Source organism: Chaetodon trifascialis, chromosome 22, assembly GCF_039877785.1.
Source record: "Chaetodon trifascialis isolate fChaTrf1 chromosome 22, fChaTrf1.hap1, whole genome shotgun sequence".
Lineage (NCBI taxonomy): Eukaryota > Metazoa > Chordata > Actinopteri > Chaetodontiformes > Chaetodontidae > Chaetodon > Chaetodon trifascialis.
The window spans coordinates 19359119-19378793 of NC_092077.1; the positions used below are offsets into that span (position 1 = coordinate 19359119).

The 19675-nt window shown below is 46.8% G+C and overlaps 1 protein-coding gene across 6 annotated transcripts in view; it reads left to right on the forward strand.

The window, feature by feature from the left end:
• Positions 1 to 337: 337 nt before the first annotated feature.
• The window catches only part of upf2 (UPF2 regulator of nonsense mediated mRNA decay), a 72893-nt gene continuing 53555 nt past the window's right edge, over positions 338 to 19675 (forward strand). Inside the window, exons 1-22 of one of the 6 annotated variants that reach the window (XM_070991680.1) lie at positions 338 to 394; positions 1314 to 1386; positions 1530 to 1898; positions 2677 to 3456; positions 3529 to 3689; positions 3809 to 4000; positions 4085 to 4234; positions 4503 to 4606; positions 4779 to 4864; positions 5304 to 5412; positions 5684 to 5797; positions 6592 to 6708; positions 6975 to 7364; positions 8083 to 8358; positions 9115 to 9298; positions 11147 to 11301; positions 11400 to 11504; positions 11700 to 11798; positions 12352 to 12525; positions 14213 to 14354; positions 14826 to 14946; positions 16644 to 18482. In XM_070991680.1, coding sequence (XP_070847781.1) covers positions 1531 to 1898; positions 2677 to 3456; positions 3529 to 3689; positions 3809 to 4000; positions 4085 to 4234; positions 4503 to 4606; positions 4779 to 4864; positions 5304 to 5412; positions 5684 to 5797; positions 6592 to 6708; positions 6975 to 7364; positions 8083 to 8358; positions 9115 to 9298; positions 11147 to 11301; positions 11400 to 11504; positions 11700 to 11798; positions 12352 to 12525; positions 14213 to 14354; positions 14826 to 14946; positions 16644 to 16653 — 3837 coding nt within the window. In that variant the 5' untranslated portion in view covers positions 338 to 394; positions 1314 to 1386; position 1530 and the 3' untranslated portion in view covers positions 16654 to 18482. Of the gene's footprint in view, positions 395 to 1313; positions 1387 to 1529; positions 1899 to 2676; positions 3457 to 3528; positions 3690 to 3808; positions 4001 to 4084; positions 4235 to 4502; positions 4607 to 4778; positions 4865 to 5303; positions 5413 to 5683; positions 5798 to 6591; positions 6709 to 6974; positions 7365 to 8082; positions 8359 to 9114; positions 9299 to 11146; positions 11302 to 11399; positions 11505 to 11699; positions 11799 to 12351; positions 12526 to 14212; positions 14355 to 14825; positions 14951 to 16643; positions 18483 to 19675 lie in introns of those variants that run through there. The other 5 variants (XM_070991675.1, XM_070991677.1, XM_070991674.1 and 2 more) reach the window with 5 other exon arrangements.

Consider the following 19675-nt stretch of genomic DNA (forward strand, 5'->3'; position numbering starts at 1 on the left):
TCAATAAAGACATTTTGTGTTGTTTAGATCTTGTTGGCTGCCCCCAAGTGGCTAAAATAAATGGATGACTAAAAAAAAAAAACCCTTCAACTCTCATCGACGGAGCCTCGCAGACAGCCATTACATTAATAGTTGCCGTTAGCATTGCCTGTCAATATGAAACAACTTTAACGCACCAAAATATAAAATTACGTACGGCTTAAATAATATTGTAATAGTATTAAACCCGAGGGTACAAATAGGCTGATCCATATCAGAGAAGTATAACTTGGTACAATTTAATTGTGATATTTTTAATAAGGCATATTTTGTGTGACCAATAACGGAGGGTCCTTTTGCGGTTCACACGGAAACCACCGCTAATGACCGATGTTTGTTTTGCTACACTTTGCAGGTAAACCTTTTCATTTTCCAACACTATTTTCACGAAAATGAGAATCGTTAAATAAACATTTATGAGAGATATTATTGGAAGTTTACGCTATGACCACGTTATACACACTAGCTGCCGGTTAAACGCTGCCAAAACATTTGTTTACATTTGTTTCAGTGCGTCCAGTTAAGTGGCCTAGCTAACCGCGTTAGCTATGCTAGTGATAACTCTGTTTTTCTTATGAATTTGAATGCTCATTGAAAACGTTACATCATTTTTACAATGCCATAAAACCAACCGACTTCTTGGGACTAAGATTAAGCAAATTATTCAGTCGTATCTACACCATAAAATAGAAATAATGTTAGCGTTACAATGCTAACTAAGGCTATGCAGTTGGGCTAGGTGGCTAATGAACGCTAGCTGCTGCGTGGGTGTGTGCCAGAGAATGTTGGGTGAGAGAATTTATCTGTAGTTAAATTTACTGCCCGTTTTCTTCGCGAAATATATAAGTAATATCTACGCTATTGACCCGTTGAGAAATGACACTTTATTATTCCGATGATGATGATAATGATAGTAATAAAGTTTATTCATATAGAGACAGCGACAAGTACTTGACAGAAAAGCGAAATAGTGGACACACAAAATCACACATAAATTCAAAGTGAGAATAATAAACCATTAAAAAATTCATTAAGTCATATTGCAAATATCATCAGTTTGTGCACCTCATTATCATAATATTCGCAGTCATCCATTTTTTATTTTTTTATTTCTTTAACACCAGCAACATATATCTATATATGTGTTATTTTCTAAGGAATTTTAATATATTCCCAATTAATATTGCAAAGAAAAATATTGGGGGGGGAAAAAATAGTATATACCAGTAAGACTGATTTCTAAATTTTGGTTCTTTTTCTACAAATTCATCAAGAAGATCCATAGAGACATGTGTGGCCACCAGCGTTGCCTGGATTAAGAAAAGCTGGAGAAAGTTGGAAAAAAGGGTAAAAGTATTTTCTGATGTGCAACAGATATATTTATATATAATATATAATATTTATTCATACAGATTGCTGGAAAAGTTTTGAAGGATTCTGGAAATACCATTAGTATTGATAAGCAACCTTTTCTTGCTGTCTGTCCTCAGTATGCCTGCTGAACGCAAGCACTCAGTAAACATGGATGAAAAAGACGTTTGCACCTTCAGTAACAAGGAAAAAGAGAAGGACAGAGACGGTGAGAGAAGACCGGCATCTGCTCGAGACAAAGCTAAAGACGAGGTCAAGATGAGCAGCAAAAAAGAAAGTGGCAAGGAGGAGAAGAGAAAGCGCCTTGAAGAGGAAAAGAAGAAGAAAGAAGAAAAGGAGCGAAGGAAGAAGGAGGAAGAAAAACAGAAAGCAGAGGAGGAACAGAAGAAGAAAGAAGAGGAGGAGAAGAGGCAGCAGGAGGAGCAGGAGAAGAAGCTGCAAGAGGAGGAGGCCAAAAGACAACGTGAAGAGGAGGCAGCTCTCCTGAAGTAAGTGATGCTGAACTTTGTTATTGTCATGTTTTACCACCAATGTGCCTCAAAGTCCGAGTGATTTTTTTTTTTGTTCTCAGTCAGAACTCAGACATGAAATCTGTGGATTGACGTCCATTAAGCTGCTGAGATATGAGAGAAAAAAGTTCATAACTTCAGATCCTTCCTGTTAGTCAGTTAAGTTTCAGAGTGTCCCATCAGCATGTTTCTTGTATTACTGGAACACTGACACACTCCTCTTTGCATTCATACACAGCTATTATTTTGCATGAATGCAAAAAAAAAACCTTTTCATTTCAATTCAACTTCAGAACACTTTTTATTTCTCACAAAACTTTCCTAGAAAATGTGTAGTACAGCTCACATGCAAATTGATAGTATTTCTGAGTAACCCACCTTATTCTAAAAATAAGCATATTTGGCATGTCTGGCTAAGATGAATAGTGACTTTGACAAAATGTGAAAGCTGAGAGAAAAGCCTGGTCAAGGTCAAGGATGTGTTGGTGTACGTTTTGTGCAAAGCAAGGCCCTTAGACACGTTACAACTTTGGCTTAATTTGTTTAATGCCTGACAGCATGTTGATATCAGGACATCTGGCTTGTTAGAAAGGGCCTTAAAAGGCAGTGGTGCATTTACTGTTACCATATGTCAGCTTTATGTTTCCTGCATCCAGACAGGCTGTGTACCAATTATATGACAAGAAAGCCGAATCCAGTCTAAGTACCCTCTTACTGTCGTCTTGTTTTCATCACAAATCGTTCTCCACTTCTGCAGGGAGAAGGAGGAGGGGCATCAGCTGCACCAGGAGGCCTGGGAGCGCCATCACTGCAGGAAGGAACTCCGCAGCAAGAACCAGAACGCCCAAGAGGGTCGGCCCGAAGAGGCCTTCTTCAGCCGTCTGGACTCCAGCCTTAAAAAGAACACCGCCTTTGTCAAGAAGCTGCGTACTCTTACCGAACAGCAGCGCGACTCGCTGTCCAATGACTTTGCCTCACTGAACCTGAGCAAGTACATCGGCGAGGCCGTGAGCTCTGTCGTGGAGGCCAAGCTGAAGATCTCTGATGTAGGCTGCGCCGTCCACCTGTGCTCCCTCTTCCACCAGCGGTACACCGAGTTCGCTCCGTTACTGTTGCAGGCGTGGAAGAAGCACTTTGAAGCCAGGAAGGAGGACAAGGCGCCCAACGTGAGCAAGCTGCGCACAGACCTGCGCTTCATTGCCGAGCTTACCATCGTTGGCCTCTTCACAGACAAGGAGGGCCTTTCGCTTATTTACGAGCAGCTGAAGAACATCATTGGGACCGACCGGGAGACGCACACCCATGTGTCGGTGGTAATCAGCTTCTGCAAACACTGCGGGGATGACATTGCCGGTCTGGTGCCCCGCAAGGTGAAACTGGCCGCGGAGAAATTCGGCCTGACCTTCCCTCCGAGCGAGATAATCAGCACAGAGAAACAGCAGCCCTTCCAGAACCTGCTACGGGAGTACTTCACATCACTCACCAAACACCTGAAGAAGGACCACCGCGAGCTGCAGAACACTGAGAGGCAGAACAGGTGAGCACGCCACCACAGTGAACCCAGGTAAGTGTTCGCTGTGATGAGACCTGAACGTTTTCTCCTCTTCAGGCGTATCCTACATTCCAAAGGGGAGCTGAGTGAGGACAGACACAAGCAGTATGAAGAGTTTGCTACTTCCTACCAGAAGCTGCTGGCCAACACTCAGTCTCTAGCTGATCTGCTGGATGAAAACATGCCAGAGCTGCCTCAGGACAAGACTGTGCAGGAGGGTGTGTGACGCATCTTTTCCTCTTTCTTTTTGTTTTAAATGATGTCAGACAGCGACTCCTGTCCGGTGAACGTTTGTTTGTGTTTTGTGTGTAACATTGTCTCCTCCTTGCTCTCTCAGAGCACGGTCCTGGCATTGATATCTTCACCCCCGGTAAGCCCGGAGAGTACGACCTGGAGGGGGGGATCTGGGAAGATGAAGACGCTCGTAACTTCTATGAGAACTTGGTGGACCTGAAGGCCTTCGTCCCTGCCATCCTCTTCAAGGACAACGAGAAGAGCGGCCAGGGCAAAGACAAGGACGATGCCAGAGGTATGTTTAAGACATCCGCGGACAGATGAAGAAAGAGGTTCACGCCGAGCTTTATTCTGACTGTGCTGATGTTGATGTGTTCAGATGGCAGAGAGGCGAAGGACGCGGCGAGCACCACAGAGGAACTGGAGCTGGAGCTGGAGGCTCTGGACATCGCAGACGAAACTCTTGAACTGGAGGGACCAGACGAGGCAGAAAACGAGGAGCTGGCCAAAAAACTGCTGGATGAGCAAGGTGAACACACCTCTGTGCTTCAGCGTGATGGTAATCGTACATGTCTTCATGATCCTCAGAGTGTGATCTGACTATTAGCTTTTTATTGTCCATCATGACACCAGCCTGTGTGTCCGTCAGTCTAAGCTGATCTTAGAAACACCAGCTGAGAGTTTGACATGACTTTCTCTCCTCTGTCCTGTAAATGGATATAATATAGTGCAGCGAGCTTTTGTGTGGTTCTTTATTGTAAGTGGATTTTTATAAACCTTTATTTTTGTATTTATAGAACAAGAGGATGAAGAGGCCAACACAGGCTCCCACTTGAAGCTAATTGTGGACGCCTTCATCCAGCAGCTCCCCAACTGTGTCAACAGAGACCTCATAGACAAGGTGATGAGACACAAAGGGGACTGACTGCGTTCTGCGTGGTGTTTCCGCCTGACCTCTGCTTGATGATGAGCTTTTACATGTTACACATCATTAGAAATGAAGAATATCAGGGTGCTGATGGGTAAGGGACTCTGCATCTTTAAATTTATAAGCCCTGTGTTGACTCCTGCAGGCTGCCATGGACTTCTGCATGAACATGAACACCAAATCTAACAGGAGGAAGCTTGTCCGAGCCCTCTTCACCGTCCCCCGGCAGAGGTAAAGCTGTATTCATTTGTTAACAAAGCAACTTTAATTCAAGATATGTCAGTGTTGTGTTTATAGCACACCGCCTGTGTTGACTAAAGCTGGCAGTGTTACACTTTCATTACTGTCGACAAACCAACCAATGATGTCAGAACGTACAGTCTGTCCGTGGCTCTGCTCCGGGAACAACAGTGAGGCTCACTGATGTCTTTTTAATAGAAGAATGGAGCTCTGTGGCTCAGATGAAGACGATATGTCAGCCTGTGATACGCACTGCACTTGTTAGTTGATACAGTGGTCATTGGTTTTGATCTTTTGATGAGATTTGTAGATCAGAAAAATACAGAATGTCAACAGCCTTATCCTCTACTGTCCTACACCACCAGGGGGTGCTATCATCCTAATTAATGTCTGCAGATCAGAGGAGCACTGACTCTTTCTCCTCCTGCAGGTTGGATCTTCTGCCCTTCTACTCTCGCCTGGTGGCCACTCTTCATCCCTGCATGTCCGACGTGGCTGAAGACCTCTGCTCCATGCTGAAGGGAGACTTCAGGTTCCATGTAGGTCTTCTGTGCAGCATCTGTTGAACAATATGATGAGTTTATTGTGACTACAGAAAACCAATTCAGGTTTGAAACAAATGTATAAAACAAGTTAGAGGGTGTGAGTCCGTGTCTTTTACTTTTTTCTCATGTATTGTCTTTCAGTAGTGATGTTCACAAAGTCTCCAGACACAAACTAGCAGGACTCTACTGTTTGTGTTTTATGACAGCATTGTGAATTATATTATTTCATAATATTCATTTTGCCGCGCTGTTGTCGGTGCTGTAGATTCGGAAGAAGGACCAGATCAACATCGAGACAAAGAATAAAACTGTGAGATTCATCGGGGAGCTGGCCAAGTTCAAGATGTTCTCAAAGACGGACACGCTTCACTGTCTGAAGGTGGGTGGAAAAGGCTTCGTTATCTCTGAGCTGCCAGATTTCAGGGTTTTAACAGGAAACGTCTGTGTGTGTGAACATCTGCACCTTTGAGCATCTGGCACCTTTTTAGGAGGTTAACTGTACATAAAAATACAGATAAAGGACATAAGACAAAGACATGCAGAGAAGCCAAGGTGCTTTTTAATCCCTGACTAATGCCTGCAGTGTTCTGTGCTCTGCGTTTAGACCCCACCTCCACCAGCAAGGCAGGGCAACCTGTAATTCTGATGTTTTCATTCCAGGCCTGTGAGGTTTATGATCTAATAAAGAGCATTGAATTGTTAAAACAAGAAGTCAGCTGTGAGTTACAGCTCGTAAAGGTGCTTTTTGCCGTGAGCAGACAACAACAATCATATCTCTGTTTTGAGAAAGACAGTAACTGCGGATGTTTTGAGTATCGTTATCTCGAGCACGGAGCAGGCCTTCATTTGTGCAGCGGCCCGTGCGCTCGAACAGGAAGCACCAGTGGTGTAACGATAAGCGCCAACAGTGGCTGGAATATCTGGAAAAGGGAGGCATTATTTGTTTGGTAGAAACTTTTTAACTTGTCCTGTGCATTATGGTGGCTCATACTGTGAAAGTGAATGTCCTTTTAAAGACCCCGTCCAAAGAGAATCAAGTCTTTAACCCTGTTAATGTGTCTTTGTGGTGTTTTTATTCCTCTCATCTACCTGCGGGGCGGCGCTCTCCGTATCACACATGTTATTAGCTGTTTGGTGAAGTGTGTGTGTTTGTGTGTGTGTGTGACCCCACAGATGCTGCTGTCTGATTTCACCCATCACCACATCGAGATGGCGTGCACGCTGCTGGAGACCTGCGGCCGCTTCCTCTTCAGGTCCCCCGACTCTCACCTGCGTACCAGCGTCCTGCTGGTGAGTACACGTCGCCATCGCAGCAGGCCAGCAGGGTGAAAGCAGAGAGACAATAAGATGATGCAGTAAATAAAAATACAGCTAATACGGAAAGATCTGGAACATATCAGTGAGGACACACATGACGTTGAGCGGTTTGTGGTTTGATTGATGATTTTGTCATCCAGCTGATACTCAGCTAAACTCAGCTCTGTCGGCTCTACTGACACTGCAGTCGTGTCTCAATGTAAACAGCTGATGTTTTGTCATTTCTGTCTGCCTTCCAGGAGCAAATGATGCGTAAAAAACAGGCGCAGCATCTAGACGCCCGCTACGTGACGATGGTGGAGAACGCCTACTACTACTGCAACCCCCCACCCGTGGAGAAGACGGTGAAGAAGAAGCGGCCGCCGCTGCAGGAGTACATCCGCAAGCTGCTCTACAAAGACCTGTCCAAGGTCACCACCGAGAAGGTGCTGAGGCAGACCCGCAAGCTGCCCTGGCAGGACCCCGAGGTCAAGAGCTACCTGATCTGCTGCATGGTCAACATCTGGAACGTCAAGTACAACAGCATCCACTGCGTGGCCAGCCTGCTGGCCGGCCTGGTCATCTACCAGGAGGACGTGGGCATCCATGTGGTGGACGGGGTGCTGGAGGACATCCGGCTGGGCATGGAGGTGAGGACAGAAACATGCATGGAAATCTGAGCTGATGCAGGATACAAAGTAAACCAGCTGCGAGTGTTTCGTGACTCTTGTGACAGCTGACTGTCAGACGTGTGAAGAACACGGACACGTTGCAGGACGCGAGAATGCCGCGCGGCAGCATCCTGAGCTCAAGTCATGCGGCTTTGCACAACACTTGAAACTGTTTCACGTGGTTTAATCCACAGTTCAGGCTCTGACAACAGCAGCAGAGTGCAAAAATGTTGAGCAGCACGCGCTAGAAGTCATGCTTAACGTGTGTCTCAGATCTGCCCCCCGACTGACCCCAGAGTCAGTGCGTCCAGCCGGGGGTCATGTTGCTGTCTGGATCTTTTTACACGCTGGAAACAGAAAAATTCAAAGTTAGCAGCAGAGTTCAAAACTGAATTCTTGGCTGAAGCTGAAAAATGTCACAGGCTGCTTTACAGAAAGGTTTTAACTTTCTGCTCACTCCTTTTTCTAATTTTTCTAAATATTTCTAAATTTAGTGATCAGCACTTTGCAAAATAATGTTTTTTTAAACTGCACATGATAAAAATATGGATAATTAATTTTAGTGTTTCAGTGAAGTGTAGCTTTACTTAAGATTTCAACTTGTCTTGTGAACAAGTGAGTACTTTTACCATGCTTTATAGCTACTTTTACTCAAGCACAGGATCTGAGTACTTCGTCCACCCCTCCTCACTCTCAGGTCAACCAGCCCAAGTTCAACCAGCGGCGGATCAGCAGCGCCAAGTTCCTGGGCGAGCTCTACAACTACCGCATGGTGGAGTCGGCCGTCATCTTCCGCACCCTCTTCTCCTTCATCTACTTCGGGGTCAATCAGGACGGCAGCCCCAGCTCGCTGGACCCCCCGGAGCACCTGTTCCGCATCCGCCTGGTGTGCACCCTGCTGGACACCTGCGGCCAGTACTTCGAGCGTGGCTCCAGCAAGAGGAAGCTGGACTGCTTCCTCATCTACTTCCAGGCATGTCTGCTCCTCACGCACCTCCTGTCTTTAGTTTTGGATTCTCAGTATCTCCCTCGGTCCTTTTTTTAAAGCTTCAGGTCTGAGTGTTCAGTCAGCACTCTGTAGTGAGCAGTGAACTGAGGTTTTGGATACTAAATCATCCCCATCACCCGCAGCAGTGTGCAAACCACAGACAACACTTTTCACTCCATTTTGGGAATTTTATGAAGGCACTATATATAGCTGTGGTTCCACACTGGTGGGGGTCCATTCTGAGAACGTCACGAGCAAGTCGCTCAGCTTTGTCCAAGGAAAAAAAAAATCATTGAGTGAATTTCCTGAACAGCATTTTCATTTCGAGGCACATTTCCTGCTTCCTGGTACGTAGAGGTGCCGTAAGATGAAACTTTATAGAAACAAGCAGCCTGTCAGTGCCGTTGTTACACCATGTATGATTAATATTAATGCTATTCAGTCTTTAAAATAGGTGGGGAAAAAAAGCAGCATTGTATTTATGCTGCATGTGTTCATCTTCAGTCAGACCAGATTATCTAGTCTGATAATCTTCAGCGAGTCTCTTCTGAACTTGACAAAACCACTTGTTATGACCATCGCTGTCCTAGTGCCTCTCAGATTCTGTATTTTGTGCACATTTATGTGACTGTTGACATGTTTCTACCCTCTCTGCCAGTTTATCCTGGCATCTCTGGCAGAAGATAATAGATCAGTCAGATAAAGGCTCTGCAGTTCGAATGACATTGTGTTTGTCTGCAGCGGTACATCTGGTGGAAGAAGAGCACGGACGTGTGGACCAAGGACCACCCATTCCCCATCGACATTGATTACATGATCAGCGACACCCTGGAGCTGCTCAGGCCCAAGCTGAGGCTCTGCTGCTCCCTGGAGGAGGCCACCAAGCAGGTCGCTGACCTGGAGAGGGAGGTGCTCGTCAAACTAGGTACCAGCGATACAATGTGCACATATCTGAGGGTGAATGCAGACGCTGTGATCTATATCCAGCTTGTAATTAGCGGGAGTGTGCGAAGGATGTCTGCGTGGCAGGCGGTCTCGCCGGTTGCGCCGCTCTCTGTCGCCCCGGCCGAGCAGCATTCCCCGGCGTGTAGGAGGACGACCGCGCTGCATCACTCTTCACTCACAGACACGTTCAGCTCACCGAAACACGCACATTCCTAACACATGCAGTCAGCCCGAGCTGTTAGGAATGATAATTAGGAATGATGATGAATGATTGGAGTTTCTCTCAGGTGGCTCACAAAGAGATTTGTCCTCAGCAGAAACAGTATTTCTAGTTTTTTGTTCTTTTCCTTCGTGCTCTTTGTTTCATATCACTGTGAGCTGAATATCTCTGCATGCTGGGCTGAAACCAGCACCGTGCACTCGTCACCTCGGGCTCTGGAAACCTGTGAGCCTTCAGCTCATTGGTTCCTGCTGGAGATGTGAATCTTCCAGAAAGAGTCACAAACAGGTCACTGCCTTCTTTCATAACATGCCGCAGTGCAGACAGTGAGTGACAGGTCGTTCAGTAGGCTGCTGTTCAGTCCTTACTTCCTCACCTGCTGTATGTGCAGCACATTGAACTTCTGGCCGTGTGAGTTTTGTACCTGAACCTTAAAAGAACGTGGACCTCAGTCTGAGGGCTTTGCTGTGTTCTAACCTGAAATGAAGGCTTAGATCCGAGCTCTGCTGCTGATCTCCGAGCGTGATGCGACTCATCAAGAATGCAAACAAAAGAGGAGAAGGAAACGCAGCAGGTGCATCTCACTCTGCAGCGCAGGATCACCGGCTTTGTTTAACAGTTTCAAGGTGTAGACTTGGAATGTGGAGAGAAAAATGTAAAGAGCGGCCCCACCCTCTGAGAGCGTGGCACGGTGTGACTGTTTGAGTGGTGGAAGAAGCACTCTGATCCGTTAATGAGGTGAAATTACTGCTGTAACAATGTAATACAATGCTGGAAAATGGGCTTAAGTATCAAAGGATAAGCTGAAAAAAGGCCATGTGACTGATGCATGATTACATTGTTAACGCTGATGCATTGACATGTGAGCAGCATTTTATTGTTTGCTGCTAGTTTGAACTTCTTTACAAGCAGTTCGGACGTTTAGCTCGTTGGCTCGTGAGGCTGTGTGTGGATGTGTGTGCAGCTGTGCGTGGATGTGTGTGCGGCTGTGCGTGGATGTGCGTGCGGCTGTGTGTGGATGTGTGTGAGGCTGTGCGTGGATGTGTGTGCGGCTGTGCGTGGATGTGCGTGCGGCTGTGTGTGGATGTGTGTGAGGCTGTGCGCGGATGTGTGTGAGGCTGTGCGTGGATGTGTGTGCGGCTGTGCGTGGATGTGCGTGTGGTTTCGAGGCAGATAAAGTGATTGATGAGGCCGGTGGAGGCGCTGGAAGCTAAACGCTGGTGCCATTGTTTCACCTTTGGTACTGTGAGCGGGATCAGGCATTCCTCAGTCCCCGAGTCACTCAGAACCTGATCTGCAGCTTCAGCCGCCCGCCCGACTTCATTTCTTTGCTGTCACTGTGTCATTAGTCTGTAATTGGTTGTACTTTTCATCCAGGTCAGCCGGTAACGCGGCTAATGAAACAGTAATTCCCTCCTGAATATTAGATCTATTTATAGCTGGAGCTTCTGTTCGAGTGAAGCTGCTGATGTGGAAGTCCTCCTGATAAAATCTGTCATAACCGCCTCTTTGTGATCTCATGACTGTTTCTGAATCACTTCCTCCGCAGAGTTGTTTGAGAGTTTGAGCTTCCTCACCTCTTGTGTTCACATGTGTGTTTTCCTGAAGGCCTGGCCATGGAGAAGGACGGCCGCTCCAGCGCCATGAGCGAAGGGGAGGGTCTCGACGAGGAGGACGACGACGGCGATGACGACGAAGAGGGGGGCGCCGAGACCGAGGAGCAGTCGGGCAACGAGAGCGAAATGAACGAACAGGAAGAGGATGTGAGTCAGTTTGAGTCGATGTTGATGATTGTGTCTGTCCCGTCATTGGCTGATTCCCCTGTCAGTCAACAAGCTGTGACTCTGTGCTGTTTTCACAGGAAGCGTCCGAGAACGAAGAAGAGGAGAGGGAGGAAGAGGAGGAAGAGAACACCGACTATCTGACCGACTCCAATAAAGAAAACGAGACGGATGAGGAGAACAATGTGAGATGCTCATGTGAAGATAAATGAGAGATATTCTGTCCAAAAACGTCTGTAAACTCTGCTGTAATCACAGTCATGAACGCAGGATGATGGAGAACATTTATAGATCAGTGTTTTGAGCACGCTGTCATTAACCGCTCTGCCTCCAGAACTTTAAGTTCAGCTGATTTAAAGATTTGTCCGTTCTGTCGCCAGGAGGTCACCATCCGCGGAGGTGGACTGAAGCACGTGGCCTGTGCCGAGGACGAGGACTTCATCCAGGCTCTGGACAAGATGATGCTGGAGAACCTGCAGGTACGAAACTGACTGCAGTCAGCAGGTCTGAATCATTCCTCCTGCTTTCTCTGCCGGCGACAAAATCCACAGTCCAAAACTTTATTTAAAAGTGTATCTGAGGCTGAAACGATGCTTCAGCTGTTGAGCTACAGTGGACAGACAGTTACAAAACATCAGTTTTTGTATCAAAAAGTCTTGAGCTTTGGAAGATATCCACTCAATTTGTCGAACTCAGACTGCTGAAGCCACATAATAGCTTTTAGCATAATTAGCATGTAATTGTTTGAGCACATTTTTGCACAGTCTGAGGACTGTTGTAGGTTTTCTTCCAGTTCGTTAGTCCAGTATAAACAGGAGGAATAATCAGTAAGGCCTGTTTCAGTGTTGCGTTCATTGTTTTATTGGTCTGTTCTTCAAGGAAAACTGTCATTTTTCAGCCTTCAATGAACATTTTTACCTTCTCAAAGGGATGATTCATCGCAGAATTTGCAGAATATTAGCCTGCATTAGTTTTAACCAGGTGTACCTAATAAACCGGCAACTCCCTGACTCCTTCGTGTCGTCACTGCAGCAGCGCAGCGGCGAGACGGTGAAGGTGCACCAGCTGGACGTGGCCATTCCCCTGCAGCTGAAGAGTCAGCTGAAGAAGGGCGGCTCCGGGCAGCCGTGCCTCGGCGAGGGAGACCCCGACATCTCGGACACCATGCAGTTCGTCATGCTGACACGCAAAGGCAACAAGCAGCAGGTAAAGGCAGCCGACAGCACCGGAACGCGAACACACGTCTGCGCACAGACCACGACCCCTGCGGACGATGTTATTCCTGAGAAAACTGTCAGATCCTAACGAGTCATTGTTCATCAGACGTCTCCTGTGGTCCAGAGCAGCAGCTTCCATCTTTGCTTCACTTCTAATGCGTGACTTTCCAGGGACTTCCTCTTTTGTTTTGGATGCATGAATTAGCTCAATTCACTTTTTTTCCCTAATAGAAATACAACATAATGCAACATAAGAGGACAAATTACAGTAAATACATTAAGAGCAGAACTTCGTAGAACTTTTTTTGGTGTTTGTTAGTCTTTGCGATTGAATAGTTTCATTGAAAACTGTCTTTTTTCCGCCTCTTCCACTGGCGGAGAGCGTTGATCGCCCTTTAACTTTACCGTCTGGGTGCTCAGAGGTGATGGACGTCCAGAAACACACACAGGAACGTCACAGTTTTCTAAACAGTGTGTGGACGAGTGAAGAGCTGAGAGCAAACAGACGTGAGGAGAGCAGCGACACACTTTCACTGTACAGAAACTCCCCGCTGGACGACATTCCCAGTCTGACTGGGCCCAGCAATAATATTGACTCTGGACTTGTAGCTGTGTGTGTGTGTGTGTGTGTGTGTGTGTGTGTGTGTGTGTGTGTGTGTGTGTGTGTGTGTGTGTCTGTCGTGGTGGAATGTGTGGTTTGAGGGCAGAGACTCGTTCTTGTACTGTAGGGTGTGTCCAGTTTCTCTGCCGGTCGCTCGGAGGCTTTAATGGAGCGTTTCACACAGGCAGAGAGAAAAGTTGGCCTTTCATGTGAACGTCTGGAGAGGACACAGAACATCTCTGTGGGCATGTTAGCGAGGCGTGTGGATGGGAAGTGACATTTCTCTCTCTGTAAACACACACCGCCTCGCCGGGTGACTGCAGCGGTGAAGAAAAGCATCCTGTGTGTGTGTGTGTGTGTGTGTGTGTGTGTGTATGTTTGTGTGTGTGTGTTTGGTTACTTCCTGTGTGTGGGTTGTATCTGGACCCCTCACCGCACACACAAGCAACACGCTAACTGCTAGCTAGCATTGGCTGCGTAAACAGTGCGTGTGTAAACACATGAAATGCTTTAGTCGTTCTGGTGGAAATGAAGCTCCAGCCAGCAGCAGGTTAGCTTAGCTTAGCTTAGTTCAGTTCAGTTCAGCATGAGGACTGGAAACAGCTAGCCTGGCTCTGTCCAAAGGGAGCAAACTGTCCCTACGAGCTCCTCCAGAGCTCGCTACAGCTCAGTAACGCGCTCGTACAGGACAGAGTGAGTGTGACTGACAAACACCTCAACGCACCAGTTAGCATGGTGTTAAGCCATGCTAACTGGTGCTAAATGCTAAAACCAAAAAGGCCTTTTTACAGTTCAGTTTTGTATGGAGCGAGATATAATGTGTTACCTGATGAGCTTTAGAGGTCATATTACCTGTGGACATAGCCAGGCTAGCATTTCCCCTTGGTTCCAGTCTTTATGCTAAGCTAAGCTAACATAAGCTAAATTTCCCGTGTGGGATCATCTTATCTTATCTTCTGCTGGCTGTAGCTTCATCTTCAGCAGCCAGGTAACTCCTGCTGGAAGACTTACTTACATTTTCTGTTATTCGACTGATCTTGTGTGTCATGCTAACGTGTGTGTTTGCGGTCAACAGTACAAGATCCTGAACGTGCCGCTGTCGTCCCACCTGGCGGCGAACCACTTCAACCAGCAGCAGGCCGAGCAGGAGGAGCGCATGAGGATGAAGAAGCTCACGCTGGACATTAATGAGAGGCAGGAGCAGGAGGACTACCAGGGTACGATGAGTTGAATGCGAGGAGCTGAGCGTGAAGCTTTAGCATCGACATGTGTCCTGATATCACCACATCCACTGCAGATATCTTTTCACACGTCACATCATAAGACTGTCACTCAAATGTTGTCTCTTAATGGGTCTGAGCTTAATCGTGGCATCAGGGTGTGTTGTGCCGCGTTGTCTCACTTCTTTCTAGACTCCTAGACGCCGTTCATGACGATATGAGAAAGCACGTTTATCTGTAGCTGCTTCCACTCCACAGCTCATTGCACGAGTTTCTCTTGTTTTCGTCCTGTTTGAGCTTCATGAGTTCATTTTGGCGCCTGAGTTTGATTTGACAACCCTGATATTTAATGTTTCAGCTCATCACCGTCATTGATTATTGTAGATATCTGCTTATTCTGAATCTGATGCGGCAACATGTTTGAAAGAGTTTTGAATAAACCGCTGCTTTCCTCTGTGTGTGCTGCAGAGATGATGCAGTCCCTCGCCCAGCGCCCGGCCCCGGCCAACACCAACCGCGAGCGCCGGCCTCGCTACCAGCACCCGAAAGGCGCTCCCAACGCCGACCTCATCTTCAAGACCGGAGGAAGGTGAGCTGTGAGCCGCGATCGCTCAGACAAACCGCAGAATGTGCTGGATCAGGGCTCGTTATCCGCCTCCACCTCGTCGACGTCTCTTTAAGCAGCATGAACAGGGCGAGACAGGAAAGACGAGCAGGAGAGCAGCCGAAGACATGTCCCGGAGTAGGCTAGAGGACATCGCAGATGAAGCTTCATATGAGCTGACATCCCAGAGGAAAGGTTTTGTTTAGATTTTCAGGTAGTCAGATAACTTATTTTCCTGTAAAAGCTCCGGGAATAATTGGAAATAAAGGTGAATTTGAAGTTTATACTTTGACATCAGCAGCAGCTCGTGTCTTTCTTGCTTCTGTCAAGTTAAACAACATGATTGATTTATGTATATGTGGCATTTAAGCTGGTCTGAGATCAGTCTGTGCAGGCGCTGCTTCGAAACAAACATGTTTATTGGTGCACAGATTCATTCAGCAGCTTCTAAGTTTTTAATATTGAGCTGGAGCTGAGAGACAGTGTTTGACATTTTCCAAACACGAACATTTGGTCTTAATCACTTCAGTCTTAGTAAAACTAAAGATGTCGTGGAGGCAGTGTGAGGACGTGTGTTCTGTAAAGCAAAATGAATTAGATGTAAGCGCTCATGCTGGGGTAGCTTTGCTTTTAATACCTCTGCATGTGACAGTGTTGGACAGTTTCTCAGTAGACTCCATCAGTCTTTCATACTTGATCTGATGGATGGATAAATGCACAGGACACGCAGGTAATAACATTAAAGCTGGAATCCTTAAAGCGGCCATAATCAGTACTTTCGTAATAGAATTGGATTGGAGGACAGCTGCTTTTGTCATGAGTGCATCACTTATGGTCAGAAACTAGACAGCTTTGCAAACAGCCAAGCATCAATTAAGTGCAACAATACAAGACGTAATTTAAAAGGTGAGCTAAATTTACTTACAGCTCGCCGTTTGTCTCACAGCCTCACAGCCAACGACTAAAAGCCAGCTTGAGATTTACTCTCCTTCAGTCTCTTTTCTCTGCTTAGCTTCCTCCGTCAACGCGCTCTTCGGTCTCTTCTCCGCTGCCACGATGTCCATTGTGTTGCTTACTCGCCACCTCGATGCCTTTTCTGGCACCGGCATTTCCTGCTGGGTCACCACCGCCCCGGGTCTGGAAACCTCCTCCTCCACGGGGTCCAGAGCCCCCCTGTGCCAGCGGTGTAAACGCCTGCACTCCAGGTCCAGTCTGGACACAGTCAGCTAGCTGCACAGCTAACTGAGCTAAGCAGCCACAGTTAGCAGCAGTTAGCAGCTGCTTTAGCATCAAGTAAAGCTATCTGTCCACCAGGAGACTGACAGAGACTCAAGAGAGAGCAGCCAGAGGAAAACCAGAAAGTCTTTCCCCTCAAAGTCTGATCCAGTTTCACCAAAATCAGTGATAGCTGGTGTGAGACGTAGAGCCGTCCTGCTGGAGATCGTACCCGGCAGCCTTACTTATGTAGCGCAGGACAGGCGTCTGAAGGTGAATGAAGAAGCTCCATTTTCCTTCTGCAAGTCAGTGCACCGTCAGAGTGACTTGGGCTCGTTTTAAGGTCAAAAAGTTGCTTAATGTTGCTGTAAGTGGTGTGAAAAGCAGGGTTTGGTCTGTTGAAACTCCTTCAAATGGTGCTGCTGCTGCTCAGCTCCTCTACAGTAAATGTCTGCTCTCTCCTCCAGGAGACGCTGATCGGAGTCTGGGCCCAGGCTGAACGAACGAACGAGCGAGCGAGCGAGCGAGCAAGAGAGCGGATGAACGAGTGAGAGAGCGAGAAAGATCGGAGGGAAAACCGGCCTGAACGGGGACGAGTCCTCCAGACGCCCACTGATGCCGGGACAGACCACACCCCTGACCTGAACACACACTCTAACCCTGCCGAGGGGCCCGAAGCCCGAGGAGGAGAGGCAAGACCGGGAGTTGGGGGCAGAGGTCAGGGGTCAGAGAGACGGCTCTCTTTCTTTTTTGTCTGTTGCCTGAGATGACAAAAATAAACTGTCTGGACCAGAGAACGAACTACAAAGCCGACTGAACACCTGAGCGGCCGACTGACGGCGAGACAGACAGGAAGGCGGGACGAACGCGTCACCTCCCGCTGAGGAAAAGTCACTCATATTTAGGAGTTAAAAACCTGCGAGTGGACAGCATTTACATGAGACTAGCAAGAGATGTGGATATTTTTCTTTTCAGACTGTGACAATAAACCCGGGAACGCGTCCGTTCGGTCTAACTTTGTCCTGAAGCTCACTGTCGTCAAGGCGACGCTGAGACGGAGGCGAAGGGCAGGATGGCAGCAGGTCGTAACACTTGTTCATGAACTGTTCGCCCGGTGATGCAGACGACGACGTGATGCTTTGTACATGCAGACGGATTATGTGGCGGAGGAGATGGGAAAGTGGCGAGAAGATGGAAGATGGCGGAGGATACTTCACAGAGTGGTGTGTCACTGCAGCTCTGCTGGTTTCTGGCACTTAGAAACTGTGTTTTTCAGTCATCTGCTGCGTCTCACCAGCGTTTAATAATTTGGTAATACTTCATTTTACAGGTCTGTAAAGATAGACGTCAGAAGAAAAATCCCAAACGTTCAAAATTCGTTTGCTGCTTTTCTCTGTTTTATTTTACTGTAAGTTGTACATCTTTGGGTTTTTGGTCAAACAAAAGCAACGTGAGGAGGTCACCTCGGCCTCTGCAAAGCAGTGAAGAGCACGTTTTGCTCTGTCTTTGAGAGAGTTTGCAGACCGAACCTTTCACTGGGAGACGTCTGCAGTTGAGCTGATGATGCAAACGATCGTCAGCTGCAGCCCAGGCGTCGAGCCGATCGGCTGCTGGTGACTTCCAGGAAGTTCCTCAAACGCTGCCTCCATTTCCCTCACGGTTAGAACCGCGTAGCGTCAGGAGCTAACCTGTAAATACAAGCAGAAACACAGGAAGCTGATTCGTGCCTCTGCTGTCACGACGTGTCCGACACACAGAACATCTTCTTAAAAACGTGACATTTTGATTCTCGTCACGCGAGCCAGCAGGACGGCAGACGACACCCCACTCTGAACAAAGACGCACCGCCAGAGCGCCCGTCTCACACCAACACACACTTTTCATTCAGACCCGTGGAGGATCTGAAGACGCGACGGCATCATGTGACCTGATCACTGATGGACACCTGAGTGTACATATTCTTCATCATACTCTTCATTTTCCTGCTAGATGTTTGTTTTTTTCTGGATCAGGAGACTCTAAAAGTTAGTTTTGACTGCCTGCTTTGATTTGTGACGTGCTCTTTTTTTTGATAACTGTGCCTGAGAGTCTTCTGTAGCGACGACACTGACTATATTAGATTCATTTTACCTGTCGAGCCTGTACATGCTTAGAAACGCTCTGTGTTCTGCTGCATGGGCATTAGCTCTTTGTCCCTCTGGCGTAGTCCAGCGTCCAGCGGTGGCTTAAAGTTAGTTTGTCTAGATTCAGATCTGCTCTGTGTCTCATGACGGATAGAAACGATGACAATAAACGTATGAAGATTATTGCTGCTTGTCTTTAAACGAGCTTGTCGTGCGTTTGTGGCATGTGCGTGTTTCTGGAGGGTGTGCCCGTTTGTCGAGGTCTAATTACAAGGCAGCAAACACAAGTATTTCCTCATTTCCTGCCTGCTCTCTGCTCTGAACACTGCATACATAAAACAATGCTGAGTGTGGCCAAATTAACCTGCCGGGGGCCCCTGACGACCACCCACCCACCCACCCACCCACCGCTCTCTGTACCTGCATGTGTCCTGTTTGATTTTTTCCCTCACAGTCGTCTTAAATGAGGCGCCTTCACAGAGCGATCTGTCTTTTTACAGCGTAATCACACAACACAGAAATACAACATGAGCTGCTTGGCGTTTGAAACATGCATGATAAGATAAGATAAGATAAGACTTTATTGATCCCACAGCAGGAAATAAAGTCGTTACAGCCAACAAGTGTTAAAAAAGCAAAAACAGTGGCACAAAGGTCAAAGTAAAAATATACAGGATGCCGAACAGAAAAACAACTACGTGTTTGTACTTCATGTGCAGATTACAAGAAATACTAAATTCCATAAAAATACTACCAATGTCATGTTGTACTGCACTTGAGTAGCAGAGAAAGGACATTGAATTTCATGAGTCTATGTAAATGCACAATATGTAGTTTATAAAAAATACTGTTGCCAGTATGGATGAGAAATCATGTTTCTGCACAGCTGAGAAACAGGAGGGTCATTTCCAGGAAATGCACATTTTCCACTTCTGCCAAATTTCCTCAAAGTTAGATTTCTGAAGCCTTTTCTAGCAGCTGCACTCAATAATCCAAATAAACATTCTGTTTTAATGTTAATAGAAGAAGTTCATCCCAATTAAAGGTAATTTTTGTCCATAATATCGTCACTTATTCTCTATAGAACGTGCTAATTTCTGCACAGGAACAACAAACAGTCATGAATGGCTCCAGTTTCCCTTTAAAACAAGTCGTAGTCTCATGCGTGCAGTGAAACAGGTTTAGCTTGTGGACAGACTGGACGTCCTGATGCAGTGGACACGAGTTACACTCCTCATTCAAGGTTGTTTGAAGTGAATTATTGGCTCCGGCAGTCTGAACTGGACAAATCAAATGTGTTCTAACAAATTTCTCCCTTCTTCAGATCACATGTTGACATGTTGTCTGTTCATGAAAAGAAACAAAGGTGAATCAGA